The sequence below is a fragment of the Crassostrea angulata genome, chromosome 6, assembly GCF_025612915.1.
Source record: "Crassostrea angulata isolate pt1a10 chromosome 6, ASM2561291v2, whole genome shotgun sequence".
Lineage (NCBI taxonomy): Eukaryota > Metazoa > Mollusca > Bivalvia > Ostreida > Ostreidae > Magallana > Magallana angulata.
Genome location: NC_069116.1, coordinates 36,281,025 through 36,297,806, shown reverse-complemented (window position 1 = coordinate 36,297,806; position 16,782 = coordinate 36,281,025). Strand labels below are relative to the sequence as shown.

The window sequence follows — 16,782 nt, the reverse complement described above, 5'->3', positions numbered from 1 at the left end:
GATCTCTCCCCACCCCCCACCCCACCCCCCTGTTCAACAGACTGCTGTACCAATGTTGGTATAAAGTTAAAACGGCTTTACCATGTCACCATGATGCACTTTGTTATACGTAGTTGATTTTTTTTAGCGCGGTAAAGTCTAACTACCGGTTAGCGTGTTACGTTGTATCCTGCGTCAAATTTTACTTATAAAAGATTTTTTTACTACATGTGATTCGCTTCATATGGCAAAACATATTGAATTAAAACATTAAGATGTTTTACGTCTAAATATTAAACATAAAAAAACGTGACATTCCGAGTCATTCGCAAACATCCAACTCCATTTCCGCCCCTTCCTATTTGTACAACACAATTCTATGTATAACAAATAAAGCCCTATGTTACACATTTTTTTAATTATAACAATTTTTCTAATCATAATTTTTGTTAACATTGAACAAATAAATATATCCAGAGACATAAATAACATTAGTCTCTGATATAACAGACCCAGTTAATAATATTAATGATATTAATAATTAATAAAATTAATATTCGCATGTATAAATTTTACACTGTACATGTACATACGAGTGTCAATAAAAAAATACGAGGACAATGTGGCTGTCTATCAAATATTGTTCATAAAAGTTATAACTAACAAATTAATTTATGCACCAACACTTATTTTATTGATAAAAGAAATTTCAATACATTTGAAGAAAAGGTATTTTTGTAACCCGATTTTAAAAACACCATGTCTTGTCAACACGGCGCACGGTAACGTTGAAAACATGACGTCAAGAATACACTCACACAGTTAATAGAAACACCCAATCTTTTTATCACCCCGAGTCCTTTGTGCTTTTCACCATACAATTTAAATTGGCTATCACTTAACATTTAATTTGTTTACATTTGTTTGAGAATCATAAGTTAGTTTTTCGAAGTTTTCATTTTTTTTTACCACATGTCTCTTCGTTTACAGAAAGAAAAACCTGGAATGTCTTATGACGTTATTTATTCTTTTGACCAAATATTTACAGATATTTTACTCTCTTTCGGACAGTTTGATGTTCATAATATGATCACCACTGCCACCACAAAATGTGGTAAAGTTAAACACAAACGTGCAAATATGTTATTTTTTCAACCATTGAGCAGTTTTTATCGTTTATTTTTCCAAATTAAATCCATACTGTTTATGTGGTTTATTCCAACGTAGCTAAAATTCTGAAATTCTTATTCCCACCTAGCTAGAATTGTGATTTTCACACCTGAGTGAGCATTGAGTAACCTAGTGTTTTAGGTGTGAACTACCTGAGGTAATAGAATCACCTGTGATACATAGTTACATGTATATATTCCTGACAATATGGATCTACAGTGTTTAAAAATTTAGATTTAAGTTCTATCAATTATTGATAGGTTTACTATTTATAAATTGAAGAAATAAAATAAAATTTAAGAAAAAAATAAATTAATTTATTAGGCCTGGCAAACAGTTGCTTAAATAAACAACACACCACAGAATAGATCATTTGAAACTTCAATCAAACTCATTAAATTTCAGTAAATGCTATACCATTAACTATCTTATACATATACATGTACATTAAATGTAGTTTATGTTGTGGTCTTCTAAGATGTAAAGGTTACCAGGCCAGTCCATCACATAAACATGATCTAGATGAATTAACTCTACATGTAAGCCCAGTAATAATTCTTGCAGCTTCTACCTGTACCTTTTTGAAGCATAAAAGCTAAATAGATTTTTATAAAGGAATTTCTATCTATGACATGTTTCAATATCGTGTCAATAACTGCCGCCAGGTGAGCAGACAAATTGAATAACGCGCGTTAGCGCGTTATGATAATATATTAATTTTACATTCTACTGTGTTTTTCCATTAAATTCCGTGATGTTTAAATGCCTCTAAATGCAACACCTATTCGCTGCGTATGAATTTACGAGTAATTTACATAAGTAGTTCTCAAACAGTGATTTCTATGTTATCGGTTAAAAATGCATTTCATGAATGTTGTTAAAACTCCATGTTTTATAATTATTCAACTAAAAAGTTGACTTTATTGTTAAAAGCAACATTTCAAGAGTTATTCATCATGGATTATATTCTTAAACCGGTTTTACAAAACAACTGTTCTTGCTGTTACTTATATTCACTCCCTCCGTGATCTGCACTTTATATCGATTTATTTAAGTAAACAATTGATTTCTTCAGTAAGGGAATGTAAATATAAGCATTAAATGATTTATTTTTGACGTCGTCGCTAACGCGCGTTATTCAATTTGTCTGCTCACCTGACGGCAGTTATTGACACGACGACGTCAAAAATAAATCACTCAATGCTATATTGCCTGCTCATATCCCAGTATGTATAGATTTATGAGTAGATGAAAAACATTCTAAATTCACTCTTTGTTAATTGTCTATCGGTAAGATAAGCTTCAATCCACCCAAGGATATTTGCACTAAAAGTAAATTATATCAACCTAACATGCTAAAATATTAATGTACATGTATATGATATTCAAAAACAGTTATAACTACTAAACAGAGTTTGTTGTTGACTATGATTGTATTTAAGCTAAACTTTAATGCAACTATGTCTGTTTTCCTTCTCCTCAAACATACAAAGAACTTGAAATTTATGAAACAAACATGTTCAATTTTGTACTGGTCTGTGATTAACCTCATTTTGTAACGCTTTACACTGACTCTAATCGACCTCGGATTGTAAAATTCACGAGTCACAATTTTACACAGTTTTACATGTATGTAAACACACTTCGTCATATTATGGACCTTGTGACGATGTTTCAAAGATTTTCAGTACAGATTTGTTGTAAACAAATAAGGGATCGAAGACAAATGTTGTAAAACGTCTTGTGGATATCACGGCGTGTCAACCCGTATATATCTCCATTTTGCAGCAAAGCTAGCTTTTTGTGAGGAAAAACAATCGGTTCAACTCATGCGATATTCCATATACATGTATGGTACATTGTAACGTAGAATATATTTTTTCACTAAATAGTACCTGACGAATTTCTTCACAATAAGCTGAATAACGTAATCTGTGAGTTTTATCCATATGTGCCCGTCCTTGCTTTTTTCTTTGTGTTTTTTTTTAATGTTACATGTACGTTAACATCGCCCCGTTTGTTCTCAAATAAACTCTGTAATATTTAACTGGCTAGTACAACTTCATTATGAGCTTTCTTCATCGTTTGTTTCCATGTGTTAGCATCATGTTCTCAACATGCATTTATAAATTAGCGGGTCTAATATATCAATGCGCCAATCAGAATTTTTGTTGCAAATCGCAATTGACATACACACCAGATAGTGTCATCACTCAACGCAATGCTAGAATGTGCTTCATAAATGGCGGTAGTATTCTGCTGAGCTCCTACAGAACTGTGGCTTTCTGGAGATATTGCCGGGATTTGCGAACCCTAGATCTATTGTCTAGAACAAGCAAAGAATAAAATGAAATTTATATACATAGCAGAAGCGCTCAAAAAACGTGCGTTCAACTTAGATTATGTTAGATTTTTTGTTTTTAAAAACTAATTTTCCTAACTTATCCTGTTGAAACATTAAAAATTTCATTTTACCACTACTGTTTTAATCGTGACTTCGAGAAATCGAAAAGATCCATGAAAACATTACCTATTTCTTTGCTCATTTTGTTTAAATCTGGTGCGGAATAATTTACCCATATTGCCATTAGTTTTTGGGATGAGGAAAAGGTCAATGATCAAACGGCTATGGAAATCAACATGTAAATAAACAGTTTTATTCTGGGTCCATCTCTTATAAGTCCTTTATTGATAAAGTACACAAACCTTTGTACACAAATGATCTTGAGGTCTTGGGTCAAACTTTATTACGAAGATTCCCTTGCTTGTACGTTCTTATTACATTATGGACATGTCCCATATGATAAACAGTATTATTTTACAGCAAAAATCAAATTGGATGCAAATTTGAAGACCTCGTAAAAATCATACACATTAGTGTAAAACTCGTGACACAACGCAGAATTTTTAAGATGAAAATAAAAAAAAGAGTCTTCAAAATCTCGAAAATTAAATGCAAGATTGAAAAAATATGTGCTTTCCAAACAAAAGAACTGATTATGACCTTTTGTTAATTAATAGATATTTATTGTATGTTTACTAGAAAAGTTTAATGTAGCAAGTAAATTATGTGTTTTAAAATGTACTGAGAAGCGATAAAATATACATGTGACTTTCCCGAATTCATTCAAATGATTTGAATAAATTTACAGCTTAATGCAATAGAACAAATGTACTTTAAAACGTTGATTAATGAAACTGTGGCGACTGACTATTGTATGATTTTTTTTCTTCAAATTTTCATTCACGTTCTTTGTGAGCAAATGGAAATAAACCACTCGAAATCGAAGATAAAATATTGATTGATTCTGCGGTTTCGTGATGACGTGTATTCCAAAGCATTTTCCAGTTCTATCAAACAGGGTCTTGTAAACTCATTCCGTTTTCTATACACCTACATGTATTAACTAGCAACGAGGACAAAAGCATGCGTGTTGGCCCACGAGACTGCAACTTTTTCACCGTGAAGAAATTGAGGGAAAATGTTGTCAAGAAGGACAATAAACATACTACGAGTATGACAAAATAGTTAGTAAAATCCTGATAAGTATTTTATCATACCAAAGCTTTATTTATTCTCGTTACTTTCAGAAATCTACAATATCTTTAAAGCACAATAGTCCAATCCACACTTTTCAAAAGTTGTTCCCTTTGCGGGGTCAACACAAAGTTGAAAAGGGAAAAAACCCAAATTTCCCTTCTTTATACAATCAAATATTTGGGCGCCCTGTGATGGAATCGCTTTATTTTTATTTATTTATTTATTATCTGGTGGCAACCCACATATTAAATGATGCATTCTGGGGAAAACAAAATACTCACCGAAAACGGATTTTAATGTCAAATGATATTGATACAAACATATAGTTACAAACTTCTATACTACAAAGGCTACTGTGATAAATGTTCAAGTTCTCCCCCGCCAAGAGACGTAGCTTTTGTAAGGTGTGGATAGGGATTTACAACTACGATTTCCACAAATTTATTCATGTAGGAAACTCACATTCAAACGACGCCATCGTCTAACAGTACTTTGATTAATTCTGAAAATTTACTTGTATTACACATTTAATTATTATTTTTTTTAATTTTAAACATAATCTTTAAAAAATTGCCTGTTATTTTTTTAATTTAACTTAACATTTACTTAAGGTCAATAATTGAACAGACTATAATTTACCTTTAATTAATTTCCTTTGTTCTTTAACACCCTTACTCGTGCACCATTCCCACTTAGCTAAAATCAGTCACCCATAAAATATTCAGAATCTTAGCTAAGTGGGAAACACCGTTTATACTTTTCGTTGTGCCGTGACGTACGGCGACGGCATCCCTCCCTTATTTTTAGGTTTGCCCTTGACCTTTGACCATGACCAATCTTAAAAATACAGATATTGCTTCTTGAAACAATGTGTAAAATTACAAAGTTACCGTTTGAACTTTTTTCTGTTTTCATTAAGGAATAATGACTTCAACAATGTCATATTTTTGATAAAGATATAGAAAAAAAATGACAATTTTTCCATTATTTTAAATAGGACAATCTGTTCCAATCCATCGCCAATTAATTTATAATCTATTAAGACGTGAGACGTGCACATGTATTTATTGAGAAAATGCATAATGAAATTTTAATACAAATTTTTGGACGATGGTTGCAGAAGCATTTTCCAAAGTTTGAGTATTACGTCACAATTCCCTTTTTTCTAGTTATAAGTACCTCGTAATTGCGTATAATTTCTCAACTCTCAGGTAATCTTGTGCAAATAAATTCTACAAAGTACATTTTTATATTTTGTTATGATTTAGAAGATCGCTTGACAATCAGGGCATTTATGACTGAAACTGAATATTATAACTTATTCGAATCTATACTAAGAATGCTTGCATAATAGATAATCGAATTATAGCAAAGAAGTTTTATATAGATTTTTTCTATATATTTCAATGTTAAACTTTGAAATCCTCCTTGAGGTAGTATTAGTCCCGGGGTCACGTTTTAAAAATTAAGATTCTACACTATATCAGTTTTCATACTAATATCACACGTGTATTTATGGTTCTTTAAATCTAGTCTATCAATAGATGAGGAATTAAAAAGCAATTTTTTTAAAAAAAATGAAGCAGAATTGATTTAATTTTAATGCTTTTAAAAATGGTATTATCATTGTATAAAAATATAAATAAATGATATGTATATATTGCACAACATCAATACAGATATGGCAGAGAGAGAGAGAGAGAGAGAGAGAGAGAGAGAGACATCGCACACTGCATGTAACATGTAACCTCAAAAATATATATGACAATGATAGAAACATATAATCACAGGTTTTTTTCTGGACAGTTAGAAAAAGAAGTACAGTAGAAGTCCAAAGTTCCAAAACTGTCATCCCCAATTCAATAAAAAAATACGTGAATTAATAATTATGTTCAAATCAAAACAAAATAAAAAAAATTGTGGTTTCATCATTTTTGCTGAGCAACATGTCTCATTAATTTTATTGGAGAGTTCATCCACAATCGAATAATAAAAAAAAACCTGACAACATTATGTATTTAAAAAAATCATTGTCCTTTAATTTTACAAATTCTAGAAACTATGATTTCTTCTGCATCTATGTAGAACTAATGCCCACGAAAGTTATTGAAACCAAACATAACATTATATAAAAATCTGCAGTTAAAATTTCCAAACAATGATGTTCTTCTTGTGGAGCACTTAATTGCCAAAGAAGAAAAAAAAACCAAATTTCTGTCTGAATGTCCAACATAATATGTTGCCAGAATCCCAGTCAACAGTATAATTTCATAATTTCAAGTCATTCATATTGCACGAGGCAGAAAACAGTATACTTTCTATAAGTAAATGATAGGGATACATAATCAACATCTGTTTAACCTCTAAATATATGGAGTATGAGACATGATGAAAGGATATATTGGAAGGAATATTATAGATATATTATTAAAAATACAAGACTATAATCATGATACTGATATACAATTTATACAGATTTCAATTTCTTTTTAACTGAACAATAGCTATCAACATTACAGGAACTCTAACTATAAATATATATATATATATATATATATATATATATAAACACATTGAGTTCATTTACACGATAACCCAGGGACAGTTGCCAAAAATGTTCTAGTTTTGAAATTGTCTCATATTTGTCAATAGCATATCATATGAAATACCGGTGCCGGTGGCTGGTGGTTTTTTTTTAGGTAGGATGCTTATTTTTACTTACTTCAGTAGTTTAATTGGTAGCAGAATGCTATAACTTGAATTGCTAGATGTGCACCCTTGTGTCATTAAAAGTTCCTGGTTTACAATAAATGAAACTTTAACAATTCTGCCAAAATAATTGTTATTCCTTTGAGCAAAATACTGCTAAAAACATGTTAGATAAATGAGAGGAACAAATCTCATAACATCTATCGAAAATTGCAGATGTAATATCATGAATCATACAATTATAAATGCAGTGTTGTTATCAAATCCTGCCTCATTAAACTTCACTGACCATGTGATTGTTCTGACTTGTCAAAGGAACAAATGGTAAAGTGAATTCCGACATCTCACTTATTTCGTCACTGCTTTCATACAAACTATCTTCAACAAACACCTGTTGAGGAATGGGCCTCATGGCTGTTAGATTGGTGGACAATTCTTCAGTTGCCATAACAACCACATGATTTGAGGTAGAAGCTGGATTGTCAACAGAGTCTGTTAAGTTGACATTTTTCAATTCAGTCTCTAAGTTTTCTATATCAATTATCACAGAATCATTATCACCAAAATCAATAGAGGTCTCACCAGTGGAAGCTTTGGCACTAAGAACATGAATATCAGCTGTCACTTGGTATTGGTTGTTTTTAGTTTTTCTGTTTGATTTTTCAAGTGAATGCATATCGATGGAAACAGTCTCTGGGCTTGATTTCTTCAGGTGATGTCTTTTAGGTTTGGATGAGGTTGTACCAGCTACTTCATGACTGCTTATTTTTTTAGTTCTGATTGATGACTTTGACATTACATCACTCTCTGTGTCTGTGACAACTATCATGGGGACATTTCTAGAATCAGTTGACAATATCTTTCTCTCCTCCTTGCAATTCTTTGGTTTCTTAACTTTTTTAACTTTTGTTTGCATCAATCCTAGTGTAGTCTCCATTGGAAGACAAGCAGGAGCATCCCCTCTAGTTGGACTTTCCTCTTTTTCATCTACTGGAATTTCAACAGTTTCCATTGACAAATCATAGTAGTCCCATGTAGGAGTTTCTGGTCTTGACCCAGATTTATTTTTAACCTCATCATATTTCCAATCCTCTACATCTATAGAGACTTCAGAGGTAGTCTTAAGCAAAGGAGTTTCTTTTAGTTTCCCAACCTTTCTGTTCATTTTAATATGTTTTACAACTGATGAGAATGCAGATCCTCTGCTTGGTTCCACAGGGTCACCAGTAATGTCAGTCATATCTATGACATTTGTAATGCTACTGTATCCAGATTCATTCAGCTCTTCTTCCTCCACAAGTTTACCTGGAATTTCAACTTTAACTGACCTCTCACTGCTATCAACATTTTCATCTAGTTTGTCATCTTGTTCTCCCCCAAAATTCAAAACAATATTCCGAGGTGTGATCGAATTCTTTACCATGGTAACTCCTTTAAGGTCAGGGTCACTTGATGCTCTCTCAGACATTTCTGACATGTCAGTTTCATAGAGATTCCTAAAATCTGGATTGCTATAAAATATTTTAGCAGAATTTGTGATCTGAAGCTCTGAGGCACAATTTACACGCATGTTGGCAGGAATAGTGTGATTGACACAGGGAATTAGAGGATACTTTTCTTTGACTATCTTTTTGACAGCTTCTTTTAGTGGCATGTGTAACATACCAATAAGGAAAGATCTCTTGCTATACTTCTGAGTGATGCATACTTCCACTTGTACACTCTTCTCCTTGACAACACTTGCAGAAATACCATCATATTCAAGCTTTTTAGAAAATTTGAAAGTTGAAGGAGTAAAAATGTGCTGAACACCTCTTTTTTCATTGGGTATTTTCCTATGTGCATCAGAACGTTCCACCTTTACTTCCTCAGTTTTTCTTTTATAATCTTTTTTTGCATCAGGCAAAAGGAAACTTTTTATGTAAATGGAGTGGATGTTAGAAATTTGAGCTAAAAAATAAAATAAAATTACTCTTAACTAGTTTGTATCAATAAATAGCTCAATATATATATACAATAGTACCTAAATTTTCCATTAGAATCAAATTTGTATTACTTGAAGCATGGCATCCTTTTTTTCCATGAAAGAATACGACTTACGTGGAGGAAGCAAAAGGTTGCTTAGTTGCCATACTTTTATTTTCAAAGTTCCTTTGTGGGAATTGTGTTCAAATGTCAGATGCAGGTGACCCATGCCTGAAAAAGATAACAATGCATATATATATATATACATATATATATATATATATATATATATATATATATATATATATATATATAAAACACGAAAGAAACCTAGCACGCTCGCCGCACACTACACGGTCGTTTGAGATTGAGGTGGAATACCATTAATTAATTGACAATTTGAATGGATCGGAGCAATACACATTGCATAGATATATACATATAATAAGCACAAACATAGTCCTTTACTTTTTTTCAAAGCACAGAGAAATTCACTGTATTGTGACATTGAACCCTAGCATATTTTTACCGTGATATACTGTCTCATGGTTTATCGTTGCACCCTTATTGGAGCTCCACCTTTGCCCTTGCCTGGATTTGAACTCATGACCTTCAAACCCTTTGTACTAGCAGTGAGTGGCCAGCGTACTAACCACTGGGCCATCTAGACAAGACAAAAAATCATGCTTTCGATGACGAACAAGACCTAGCATTCTGGCCGCGCACTACATGGTTGTTTGAGATTGAGGTGGAATACAGTTAAATGACAATTTGAGAGGATTGGAGCAATACACATTGCATAGATGTATACATATAATGAGTACAAAAACTGCAATAACCCCAAATTGACATGTACCTGCCAATAATGAAGGAATTAGATATATATAAGGCATCGAGAAATTCATAATATTGGAGCTCCACACGCACACACACATACTTACAGTACCAATCAGACCCAACCTAACACAGGCACGTAGCATCAGGGGGGGCCAGGGGGGCCTGGCCCCCCCCACTTTTTCTCGCAGCAACAAATTTTTTAAAATTTACATATAGAAAATTGAATTATCATGAAGTTGGCCCCAATCAGAAGTATACCCCTGAAAGCCGACGCTACATGTATATTCGGAATATACAAGGGGCAGGAATTACAGGCAGTTAGATGGTAAGATAAAATACAGATCTGCTTCACACCTCAGTGCGTACAGTTGACCCAAAAAGCGATTCTCGAGTAAACCCAAAGTAAACCCCGAGTAAACCGAAAGTAAACCCTGAGTGAACCCAAATTTTCAAAAAGTAAACCCAGAGTAATCCCAAAGTAAACCCAGAAAGTAAATCTGGGGTTTAGTTGAGTATACTCTGATGTTAGGTTGGGTCTGATCGGTATAGTATATATACGTTTATGTATTATATTTTCATAAGTGTAGAAAAACCATTGCTTTGTACATAATTGATATACTGTATACCATAGATTGATTGAGATTATTTTCATGGAAAAAAAGTATCTTCTTTTAAATTCATCCTGATAATGATGAGTTCAAAGACAGATAACTTACCATTTTGTGTTTACATGCAAAAAACGAAGGAGCAAAATTTAAACGGGGGCATATTTCTGTCAACAGTTATAGGGAGTATCTATAGTGACTTTAAAGTTGAACTAACCGTCATGGATGATCATTTTTATTTTCACTGAATTGATATGAGTTTTAGCCATGCAGTAATCTTAACAGCATTTATCTAAATTCAACAGTGTAATAACAAGAGGCCAAGGAGCCACGCCGCTCATCTGAGCAACAAGATGCCCAAGAGCCACATCGCTCACCTGAGCAACAAGAGGCCCACGGGCCACGTCGCTCACCTGAGCAACAATAGACATGATAAAATCAGGTTCATGGAGTTATAATACGAAATATCTGGATAATGTATTATAATACATGTAAATTATATTTCTTAAAAATCTGTTTCCCCCTGGATATTCTTATATTTATTATCAAGTCCCTTTTTTAACAGGATGATTTTATAGTTATATCATCTTCAGCATTGCAGTTCTCAAAAAGACCCTTAACAATTGTTTATATGCAGGATATAAACCCACATCAAACTCTGAACCCCTTGTTAGGCCCAATAATCATCCAGAGGCCAAAGTTTAAACAATTTTTAAGAATCTGCAATATCTAAAAATGCTTGCATATAAGTAAAGCATATATAATAACATTTCAGTAATCTGCAATATCTAAAAATGCTTGCATATAAGTAAAGCATATATAATAACATTTCAGTTTTTGTGAAAAATTAAAATGTTTTCCTTTGTACAACTGAATCACCCTACTCCTTAAAAATTGTAATTTGAACAAATTTGAATCTACACTATCTGAAGTTGCTTTCACTACAGTTACAGCTTTTCAAGGCAATGTTTTTTTAGAAAAAGATTTAAAGATATTTTTCTATATATTCCTATGTAAAAATTTGTTTCCCCTCCCTTGTGACCCTATCCTACCCCCAGGGAATCATGATTTAAATAAGTTTGAAACTTCACTACCTGACGATGCTTCCAAACAATTAGTTCCAGCTTTTCTGCCCAAATGGTTCTTGAGAAGATTTCTAAAGATTTACACAATATATTCCTATGTAAAATGTCAACCCCCCCCTCCCCCATTGTGGCCCCACCGAACCCCGGAGGGTCATTTTTAAAGATTTATTCTATTTATTCATATGTAAAATAAACAAGCCAAATGGTTCTTGAAAAGAAGATTTAAAAGGTTTACCGTAATGTATCGTGTATTATACGCACTCGTGTATAATACGCACCCCCAAAGTTGCCCAAAAAATAGCGAAAAAACAGCAGGTCCTATGTATAACACGCACCCAAAAATGGCGAAATCAACGGCCGCAATTTCCCCCCAAACAATCGATGTTTCATGATAATTTTATAATCCATGCGCAATTTCTTTAATTTTGTGATCGGAACATAGCACAATGATGAAAATCGACGGCCGCCATTTTTCCAAATAACTATCGATGTTTAATGATAATTTTGTAACCCAAGCGCAATTACTGTAATTTAGTGATCGGAACATTGCCCAAGCGATATTAGAGTCAAAGTTCTTACAATTTTACTTAAAAAGGACGGCATGATTTACATGGGCGGTATCAAATATCATTAGACACTTCGTAAAACAGTGGAAAAGTTGAAGATCATCATACGTAGGGAAGAACGGCAACCGAGCTTAAAAGTTATAATGTTTGCAGATATAAACCAAAACAACATCAAAAGATTAATTATAGTCAAACTCATTGATTGTTGTTAAATAAACATTCTGAAGAAACGTATGTATGTCGTATATCGTCATTATCAAGTCGTACAAATGATCGATTTATTTCTAACAGTGTCTATGTAAAACAATAGCGTGTAACTGCATTACTGGATACAAAGTAAACAAGTTTCATCAAATCATAGTAATTGCTTAGCTTTCTGCACTTGAAAACACCCTGTGAAGTCCGACACAAGACAGGTGCATGCTTCTGACACCAGAAATTGTTAAACAAACATTGACCACGCGCCGAGTCAACAGGTGATTGCTTACGTAATGGCGATTACACTGGCGATATTTAAACTTGTTTGATGCAAGAAATAGTGTTGAGAGTGGATAAATATTTCAATACATGGAAATAAAACTAAGAATAAGGTATTTCTGATGCAGTAAATTTGGTATTCACTCGTACAACTTGCATAACGCGCTATATCAGCAGAAAATATACACTCATACAACTTGCATAACACGCTATATCGGCAGTCACGTCTCCCGAGGTAATTAAGAATCACGGCTTGAAAAAATAGGGTAAAATTTTAGTCCTATGTATAACACGCACCCCCCACTTTTGATCAAATTTTGGCTGAAAAAAAGTGCGTGTTATACACGTGACATTACGGTACTCTATATATTCTTATGTAAAAGCCCCCATTGTGGCCCCACCCTACCCTCCAATGTCATGATTTTCACAACTTTGAATCTACACTACCAGAGGATGCGAATCCACACAAGTTTCAGCTATCCTGGCTTATTGCTTTCTGAGAAGAAGATTTACTCTATATATTCCTATGTAAAAAGTCAACCCCCCTTTGTGGCCCCACCCTACCACCGTGGGTCATAATTTTCATAACTTTGAATCTACACTACCTAAGGATGCTTCCAAAAAAGTTTCAGCTTTCCTGGCCTAATGGTTCGTGAGTAAAAGATTTTTGAAAATTTCTCAAATATTTTCAATAATTCCTAATTATTCCACTTTGCAAAAGGGCATGGTCCCTAATTTTTACAACTTTGAATACCCTTAGCCTAAGGATGCTTTGTGCCAAGTTTATTTGAAATTGGCCCAGTGGTTCTTGAGAAGATGTTGAAAATGTGAAAAGTTTACAGACAGATGGACGACAGACAAAATATGATCAGAATAGCTCACTTGAGCTTTCAGCTCAGGTGAGCAAACAAAAGCTATGACTGATCAAATCAGCATTACAGTACCAAATTCAAAATATCTGGACAAATTAGTACAGTAGATCACACACAAAAAGTTAAAAAATCTGTCGATTTTTATCAACATATTTTTACAATAAATACCAAGCTCCTTTTGTTGTTTTAGTATTTGTGAGAAGATTTTTCTTTATTCCTTTTTTAAAAATCCCCCTTTTGAGGCCTCACTTTTCTCCAGGGAATACGGTTTTTATCAAACTTTAATCTGCAAAACCTGTGCTTTCACACAAGCTTCAGCTTTTTTGGCCAACAGCTATTCCATTTTTAAAGATTTTTCTCAACATCTTCTTATGTATAAATTTACCAAAACCCCAATGGTGGCCCCACCATGCCGCTGTGATCATGATTTGAACAAACTTAAATCTAGACTACCTAAGAATGCTTCCTTGCAAGTCCCAGCTTTTCTGGAACTTTTCTGAAATGGTCTTTGAGAAGAATATTTTTAAGATTTTCTCCATATATTCAATGTTTGTTTTAACAATTTCCAGAGTCAGACTGTCGGACTTCATGTTTATATATGTATAGGAAGATAAGCAATAATTATGATTTGATAAAAAAAAATTAATCACTTCATGTCCCGTTTTGCCATAATTGGTTTGCATACTGATGGACACTGATCATTTGTACAACTTGATAATAACGATAAATAACATACAGACATTTCTTCACAATGTCTATTTTATGATAATCATATAATTGGACTAATTATCAGTTAAATAATTGCCGTTGTTGGTTGCTTTGGTTCAGATTCACAAACGTATGTTATTACTTTTAACCGAATTAAATACACCATGTATGCATATATGGAATTTAAAAATTTTTCATCATTTTGGGGATGCATATAATGCATAGAAACCGCATGTTTTTTTCTCGCATTATATACACAGGTGCATGCTACATATGAGACTTTACAGTAATAAACCTTTCCAAACTGTCGTCACTGACATATTTTCAAAACAGGCTTATTTTGAGTAACTTTTAGCGCAAGAAATAGGTGGCTTATTTTTAAAACCAGCTTATTATTAAATCCGGCTAATTCTAAAGGTTTTAGGGTATTTTAAAAGATTTTCTCTACATATTTCTTTGTAAAAATTTGACCACAATTGTGGCCCCATCCTACCCCCAGGGACCATGATTTGAACAAACTTGAATTTACACTACCTGATGATGCTTCCACACAATTATGAGCTTTTCTTACCAAATGGGTTTTTTAGACGATTTTTGAAAAATACCAACAAATTTCAATAATTCTAAATTATCTCCCTTTTAAAGAGGGCATGGCCTTTCATTTCAACAAACTTGAATCCCCTTTACCCAGTGATGCTTTGTGTTAAGTTTGGTTGAAATCAGACCTGTGGTTCTGGAGAAGAAGATGAAAGTGTGAAAAGTTTACAACAGCGACAACAGACAAATCTTGATCAGAAAATCTCACTTGAGCCTTCGGCTCAGGTGAGCTAGAAAAGCTGTAATTGATTTAGATAAGTTTACTACATATTTTCTGCTTATAAATCTTCCTGTAAGGACTAGAAAAAACCCCAAGATTTATTATGCAATACATGTATATTTACATGTACATTTTACAGTGTCTTTGTCTGAGATAACACTACAAATCGTTTTTGTAATGTATAGTCCAATACAGTTCATCAATGAAATTATAATATTTAATTGTACAATTGATGAAAATTATATAGTATAAGTACTAAGGAATCATTCTTTGAATATTATGAGGTGATCAAATATGGTCAGGCGTGATCAAATCTATCACAAAGCCCTTAAATCAGGCTTTATTGGATTTTATCACTCCCGACCTTATTTGATTACCTTATAATACTAAAAGAATGATTCCTTCTTCCTTAATACAACACAGTTATATTCTCCATAGCTATGTAAATTACTTGGTGGCTTAATGTCTTCTGCTAATCCCACTTCTCCAGACTGAGACACTTCATTAGAATGGTCAGTTGACTGATCACAAGTTTTCTCTTGGATGGCTTCTTCTAGCTGTTTCTTAATTTCTTCTGTTGACATTGCCATAAGATCCTTAACCTCTGTTGAGAAATACAGATAAAAAAATTAATTGATTATATAAAATACAAATCATTATTTTGATTTATATCAAAATGATAGTAAATATTATACACGAAATGTATAGAAAAACTCAATTAATAAAACTTTAAAGGAATGTTTATTAATTATATATAGAATCTACTAGGGTCTACTAACTAAATTCAACAACATTCATTTCTTGCAAAATGTTGAGTTTTTGGTTCATGTCTTACAAAGATTACTTTTCATGCTTAATCAGAATTTTATGAGACATTAACTGTATATTATTTCACCTGTATCAAAATTTTAATAGTACATGTACTATCAATCTCTACACATCTTTATTCATAGTTCAAATGAATATAGCTATATGCCTCTACATTTAACCTAAGCTAAGAAATTCAGAAAGATTTTATAATTATACAGACATAGAATTTGAGGAATATTGTAGAAATTAGAAATATCCTTATGGACTAAAAACACAGAATCAAACAGCAAATTTATTGTTACTCTATTAATTGGGTACTATATTGCAGTCTCGAAGCATAGAATTCACCTCACAGAGTCGTTTTGACCAGAAAAACAAGCCTGTGTTAGATTTCATCACCTTGGGTGAAAAAAAGCACCCTGACATACATGTATAATCTCCTTCTCTGCAAAATCAGATGACAATTTAACTTAATGAAAAAATAAGAAATACGAAAGGATTCCATATATATATCTACATCTATTTTTTCAAGTCTAACCTGGGCATTTTTTTTGGGAGGGAAAGTCTATGTGTGGGAAAGTCTATGCTAAAACACCAGTATACATGTAAGTGTTAAACAAAATATACATTAAGTTAGGAAG

General features: G+C 32.8%; 1 protein-coding gene across 4 annotated transcripts in view; it reads right to left on the bottom strand.

Moving 5' to 3' along the window:
• Positions 1 to 6,273: 6,273 nt before the first annotated feature.
• The window catches only part of LOC128190080 (ankyrin repeat domain-containing protein 36B-like), a 34,683-nt gene continuing 24,174 nt past the window's right edge, over positions 6,274 to 16,782 (bottom strand). For all 4 annotated transcript variants that reach the window (XM_052861985.1, XM_052861987.1, XM_052861986.1 and 1 more), the window contains 3 exons: positions 15,783 to 15,935; positions 9,500 to 9,595; positions 6,274 to 9,349 (listed from right to left, as the gene is read on the bottom strand). In XM_052861985.1, coding sequence (XP_052717945.1) covers positions 7,674 to 9,349; positions 9,500 to 9,595; positions 15,783 to 15,935 — 1,925 coding nt within the window. In that variant the 3' untranslated portion in view covers positions 6,274 to 7,673. The remainder of the gene's footprint in view (positions 9,350 to 9,499; positions 9,596 to 15,782; positions 15,936 to 16,782) is intronic.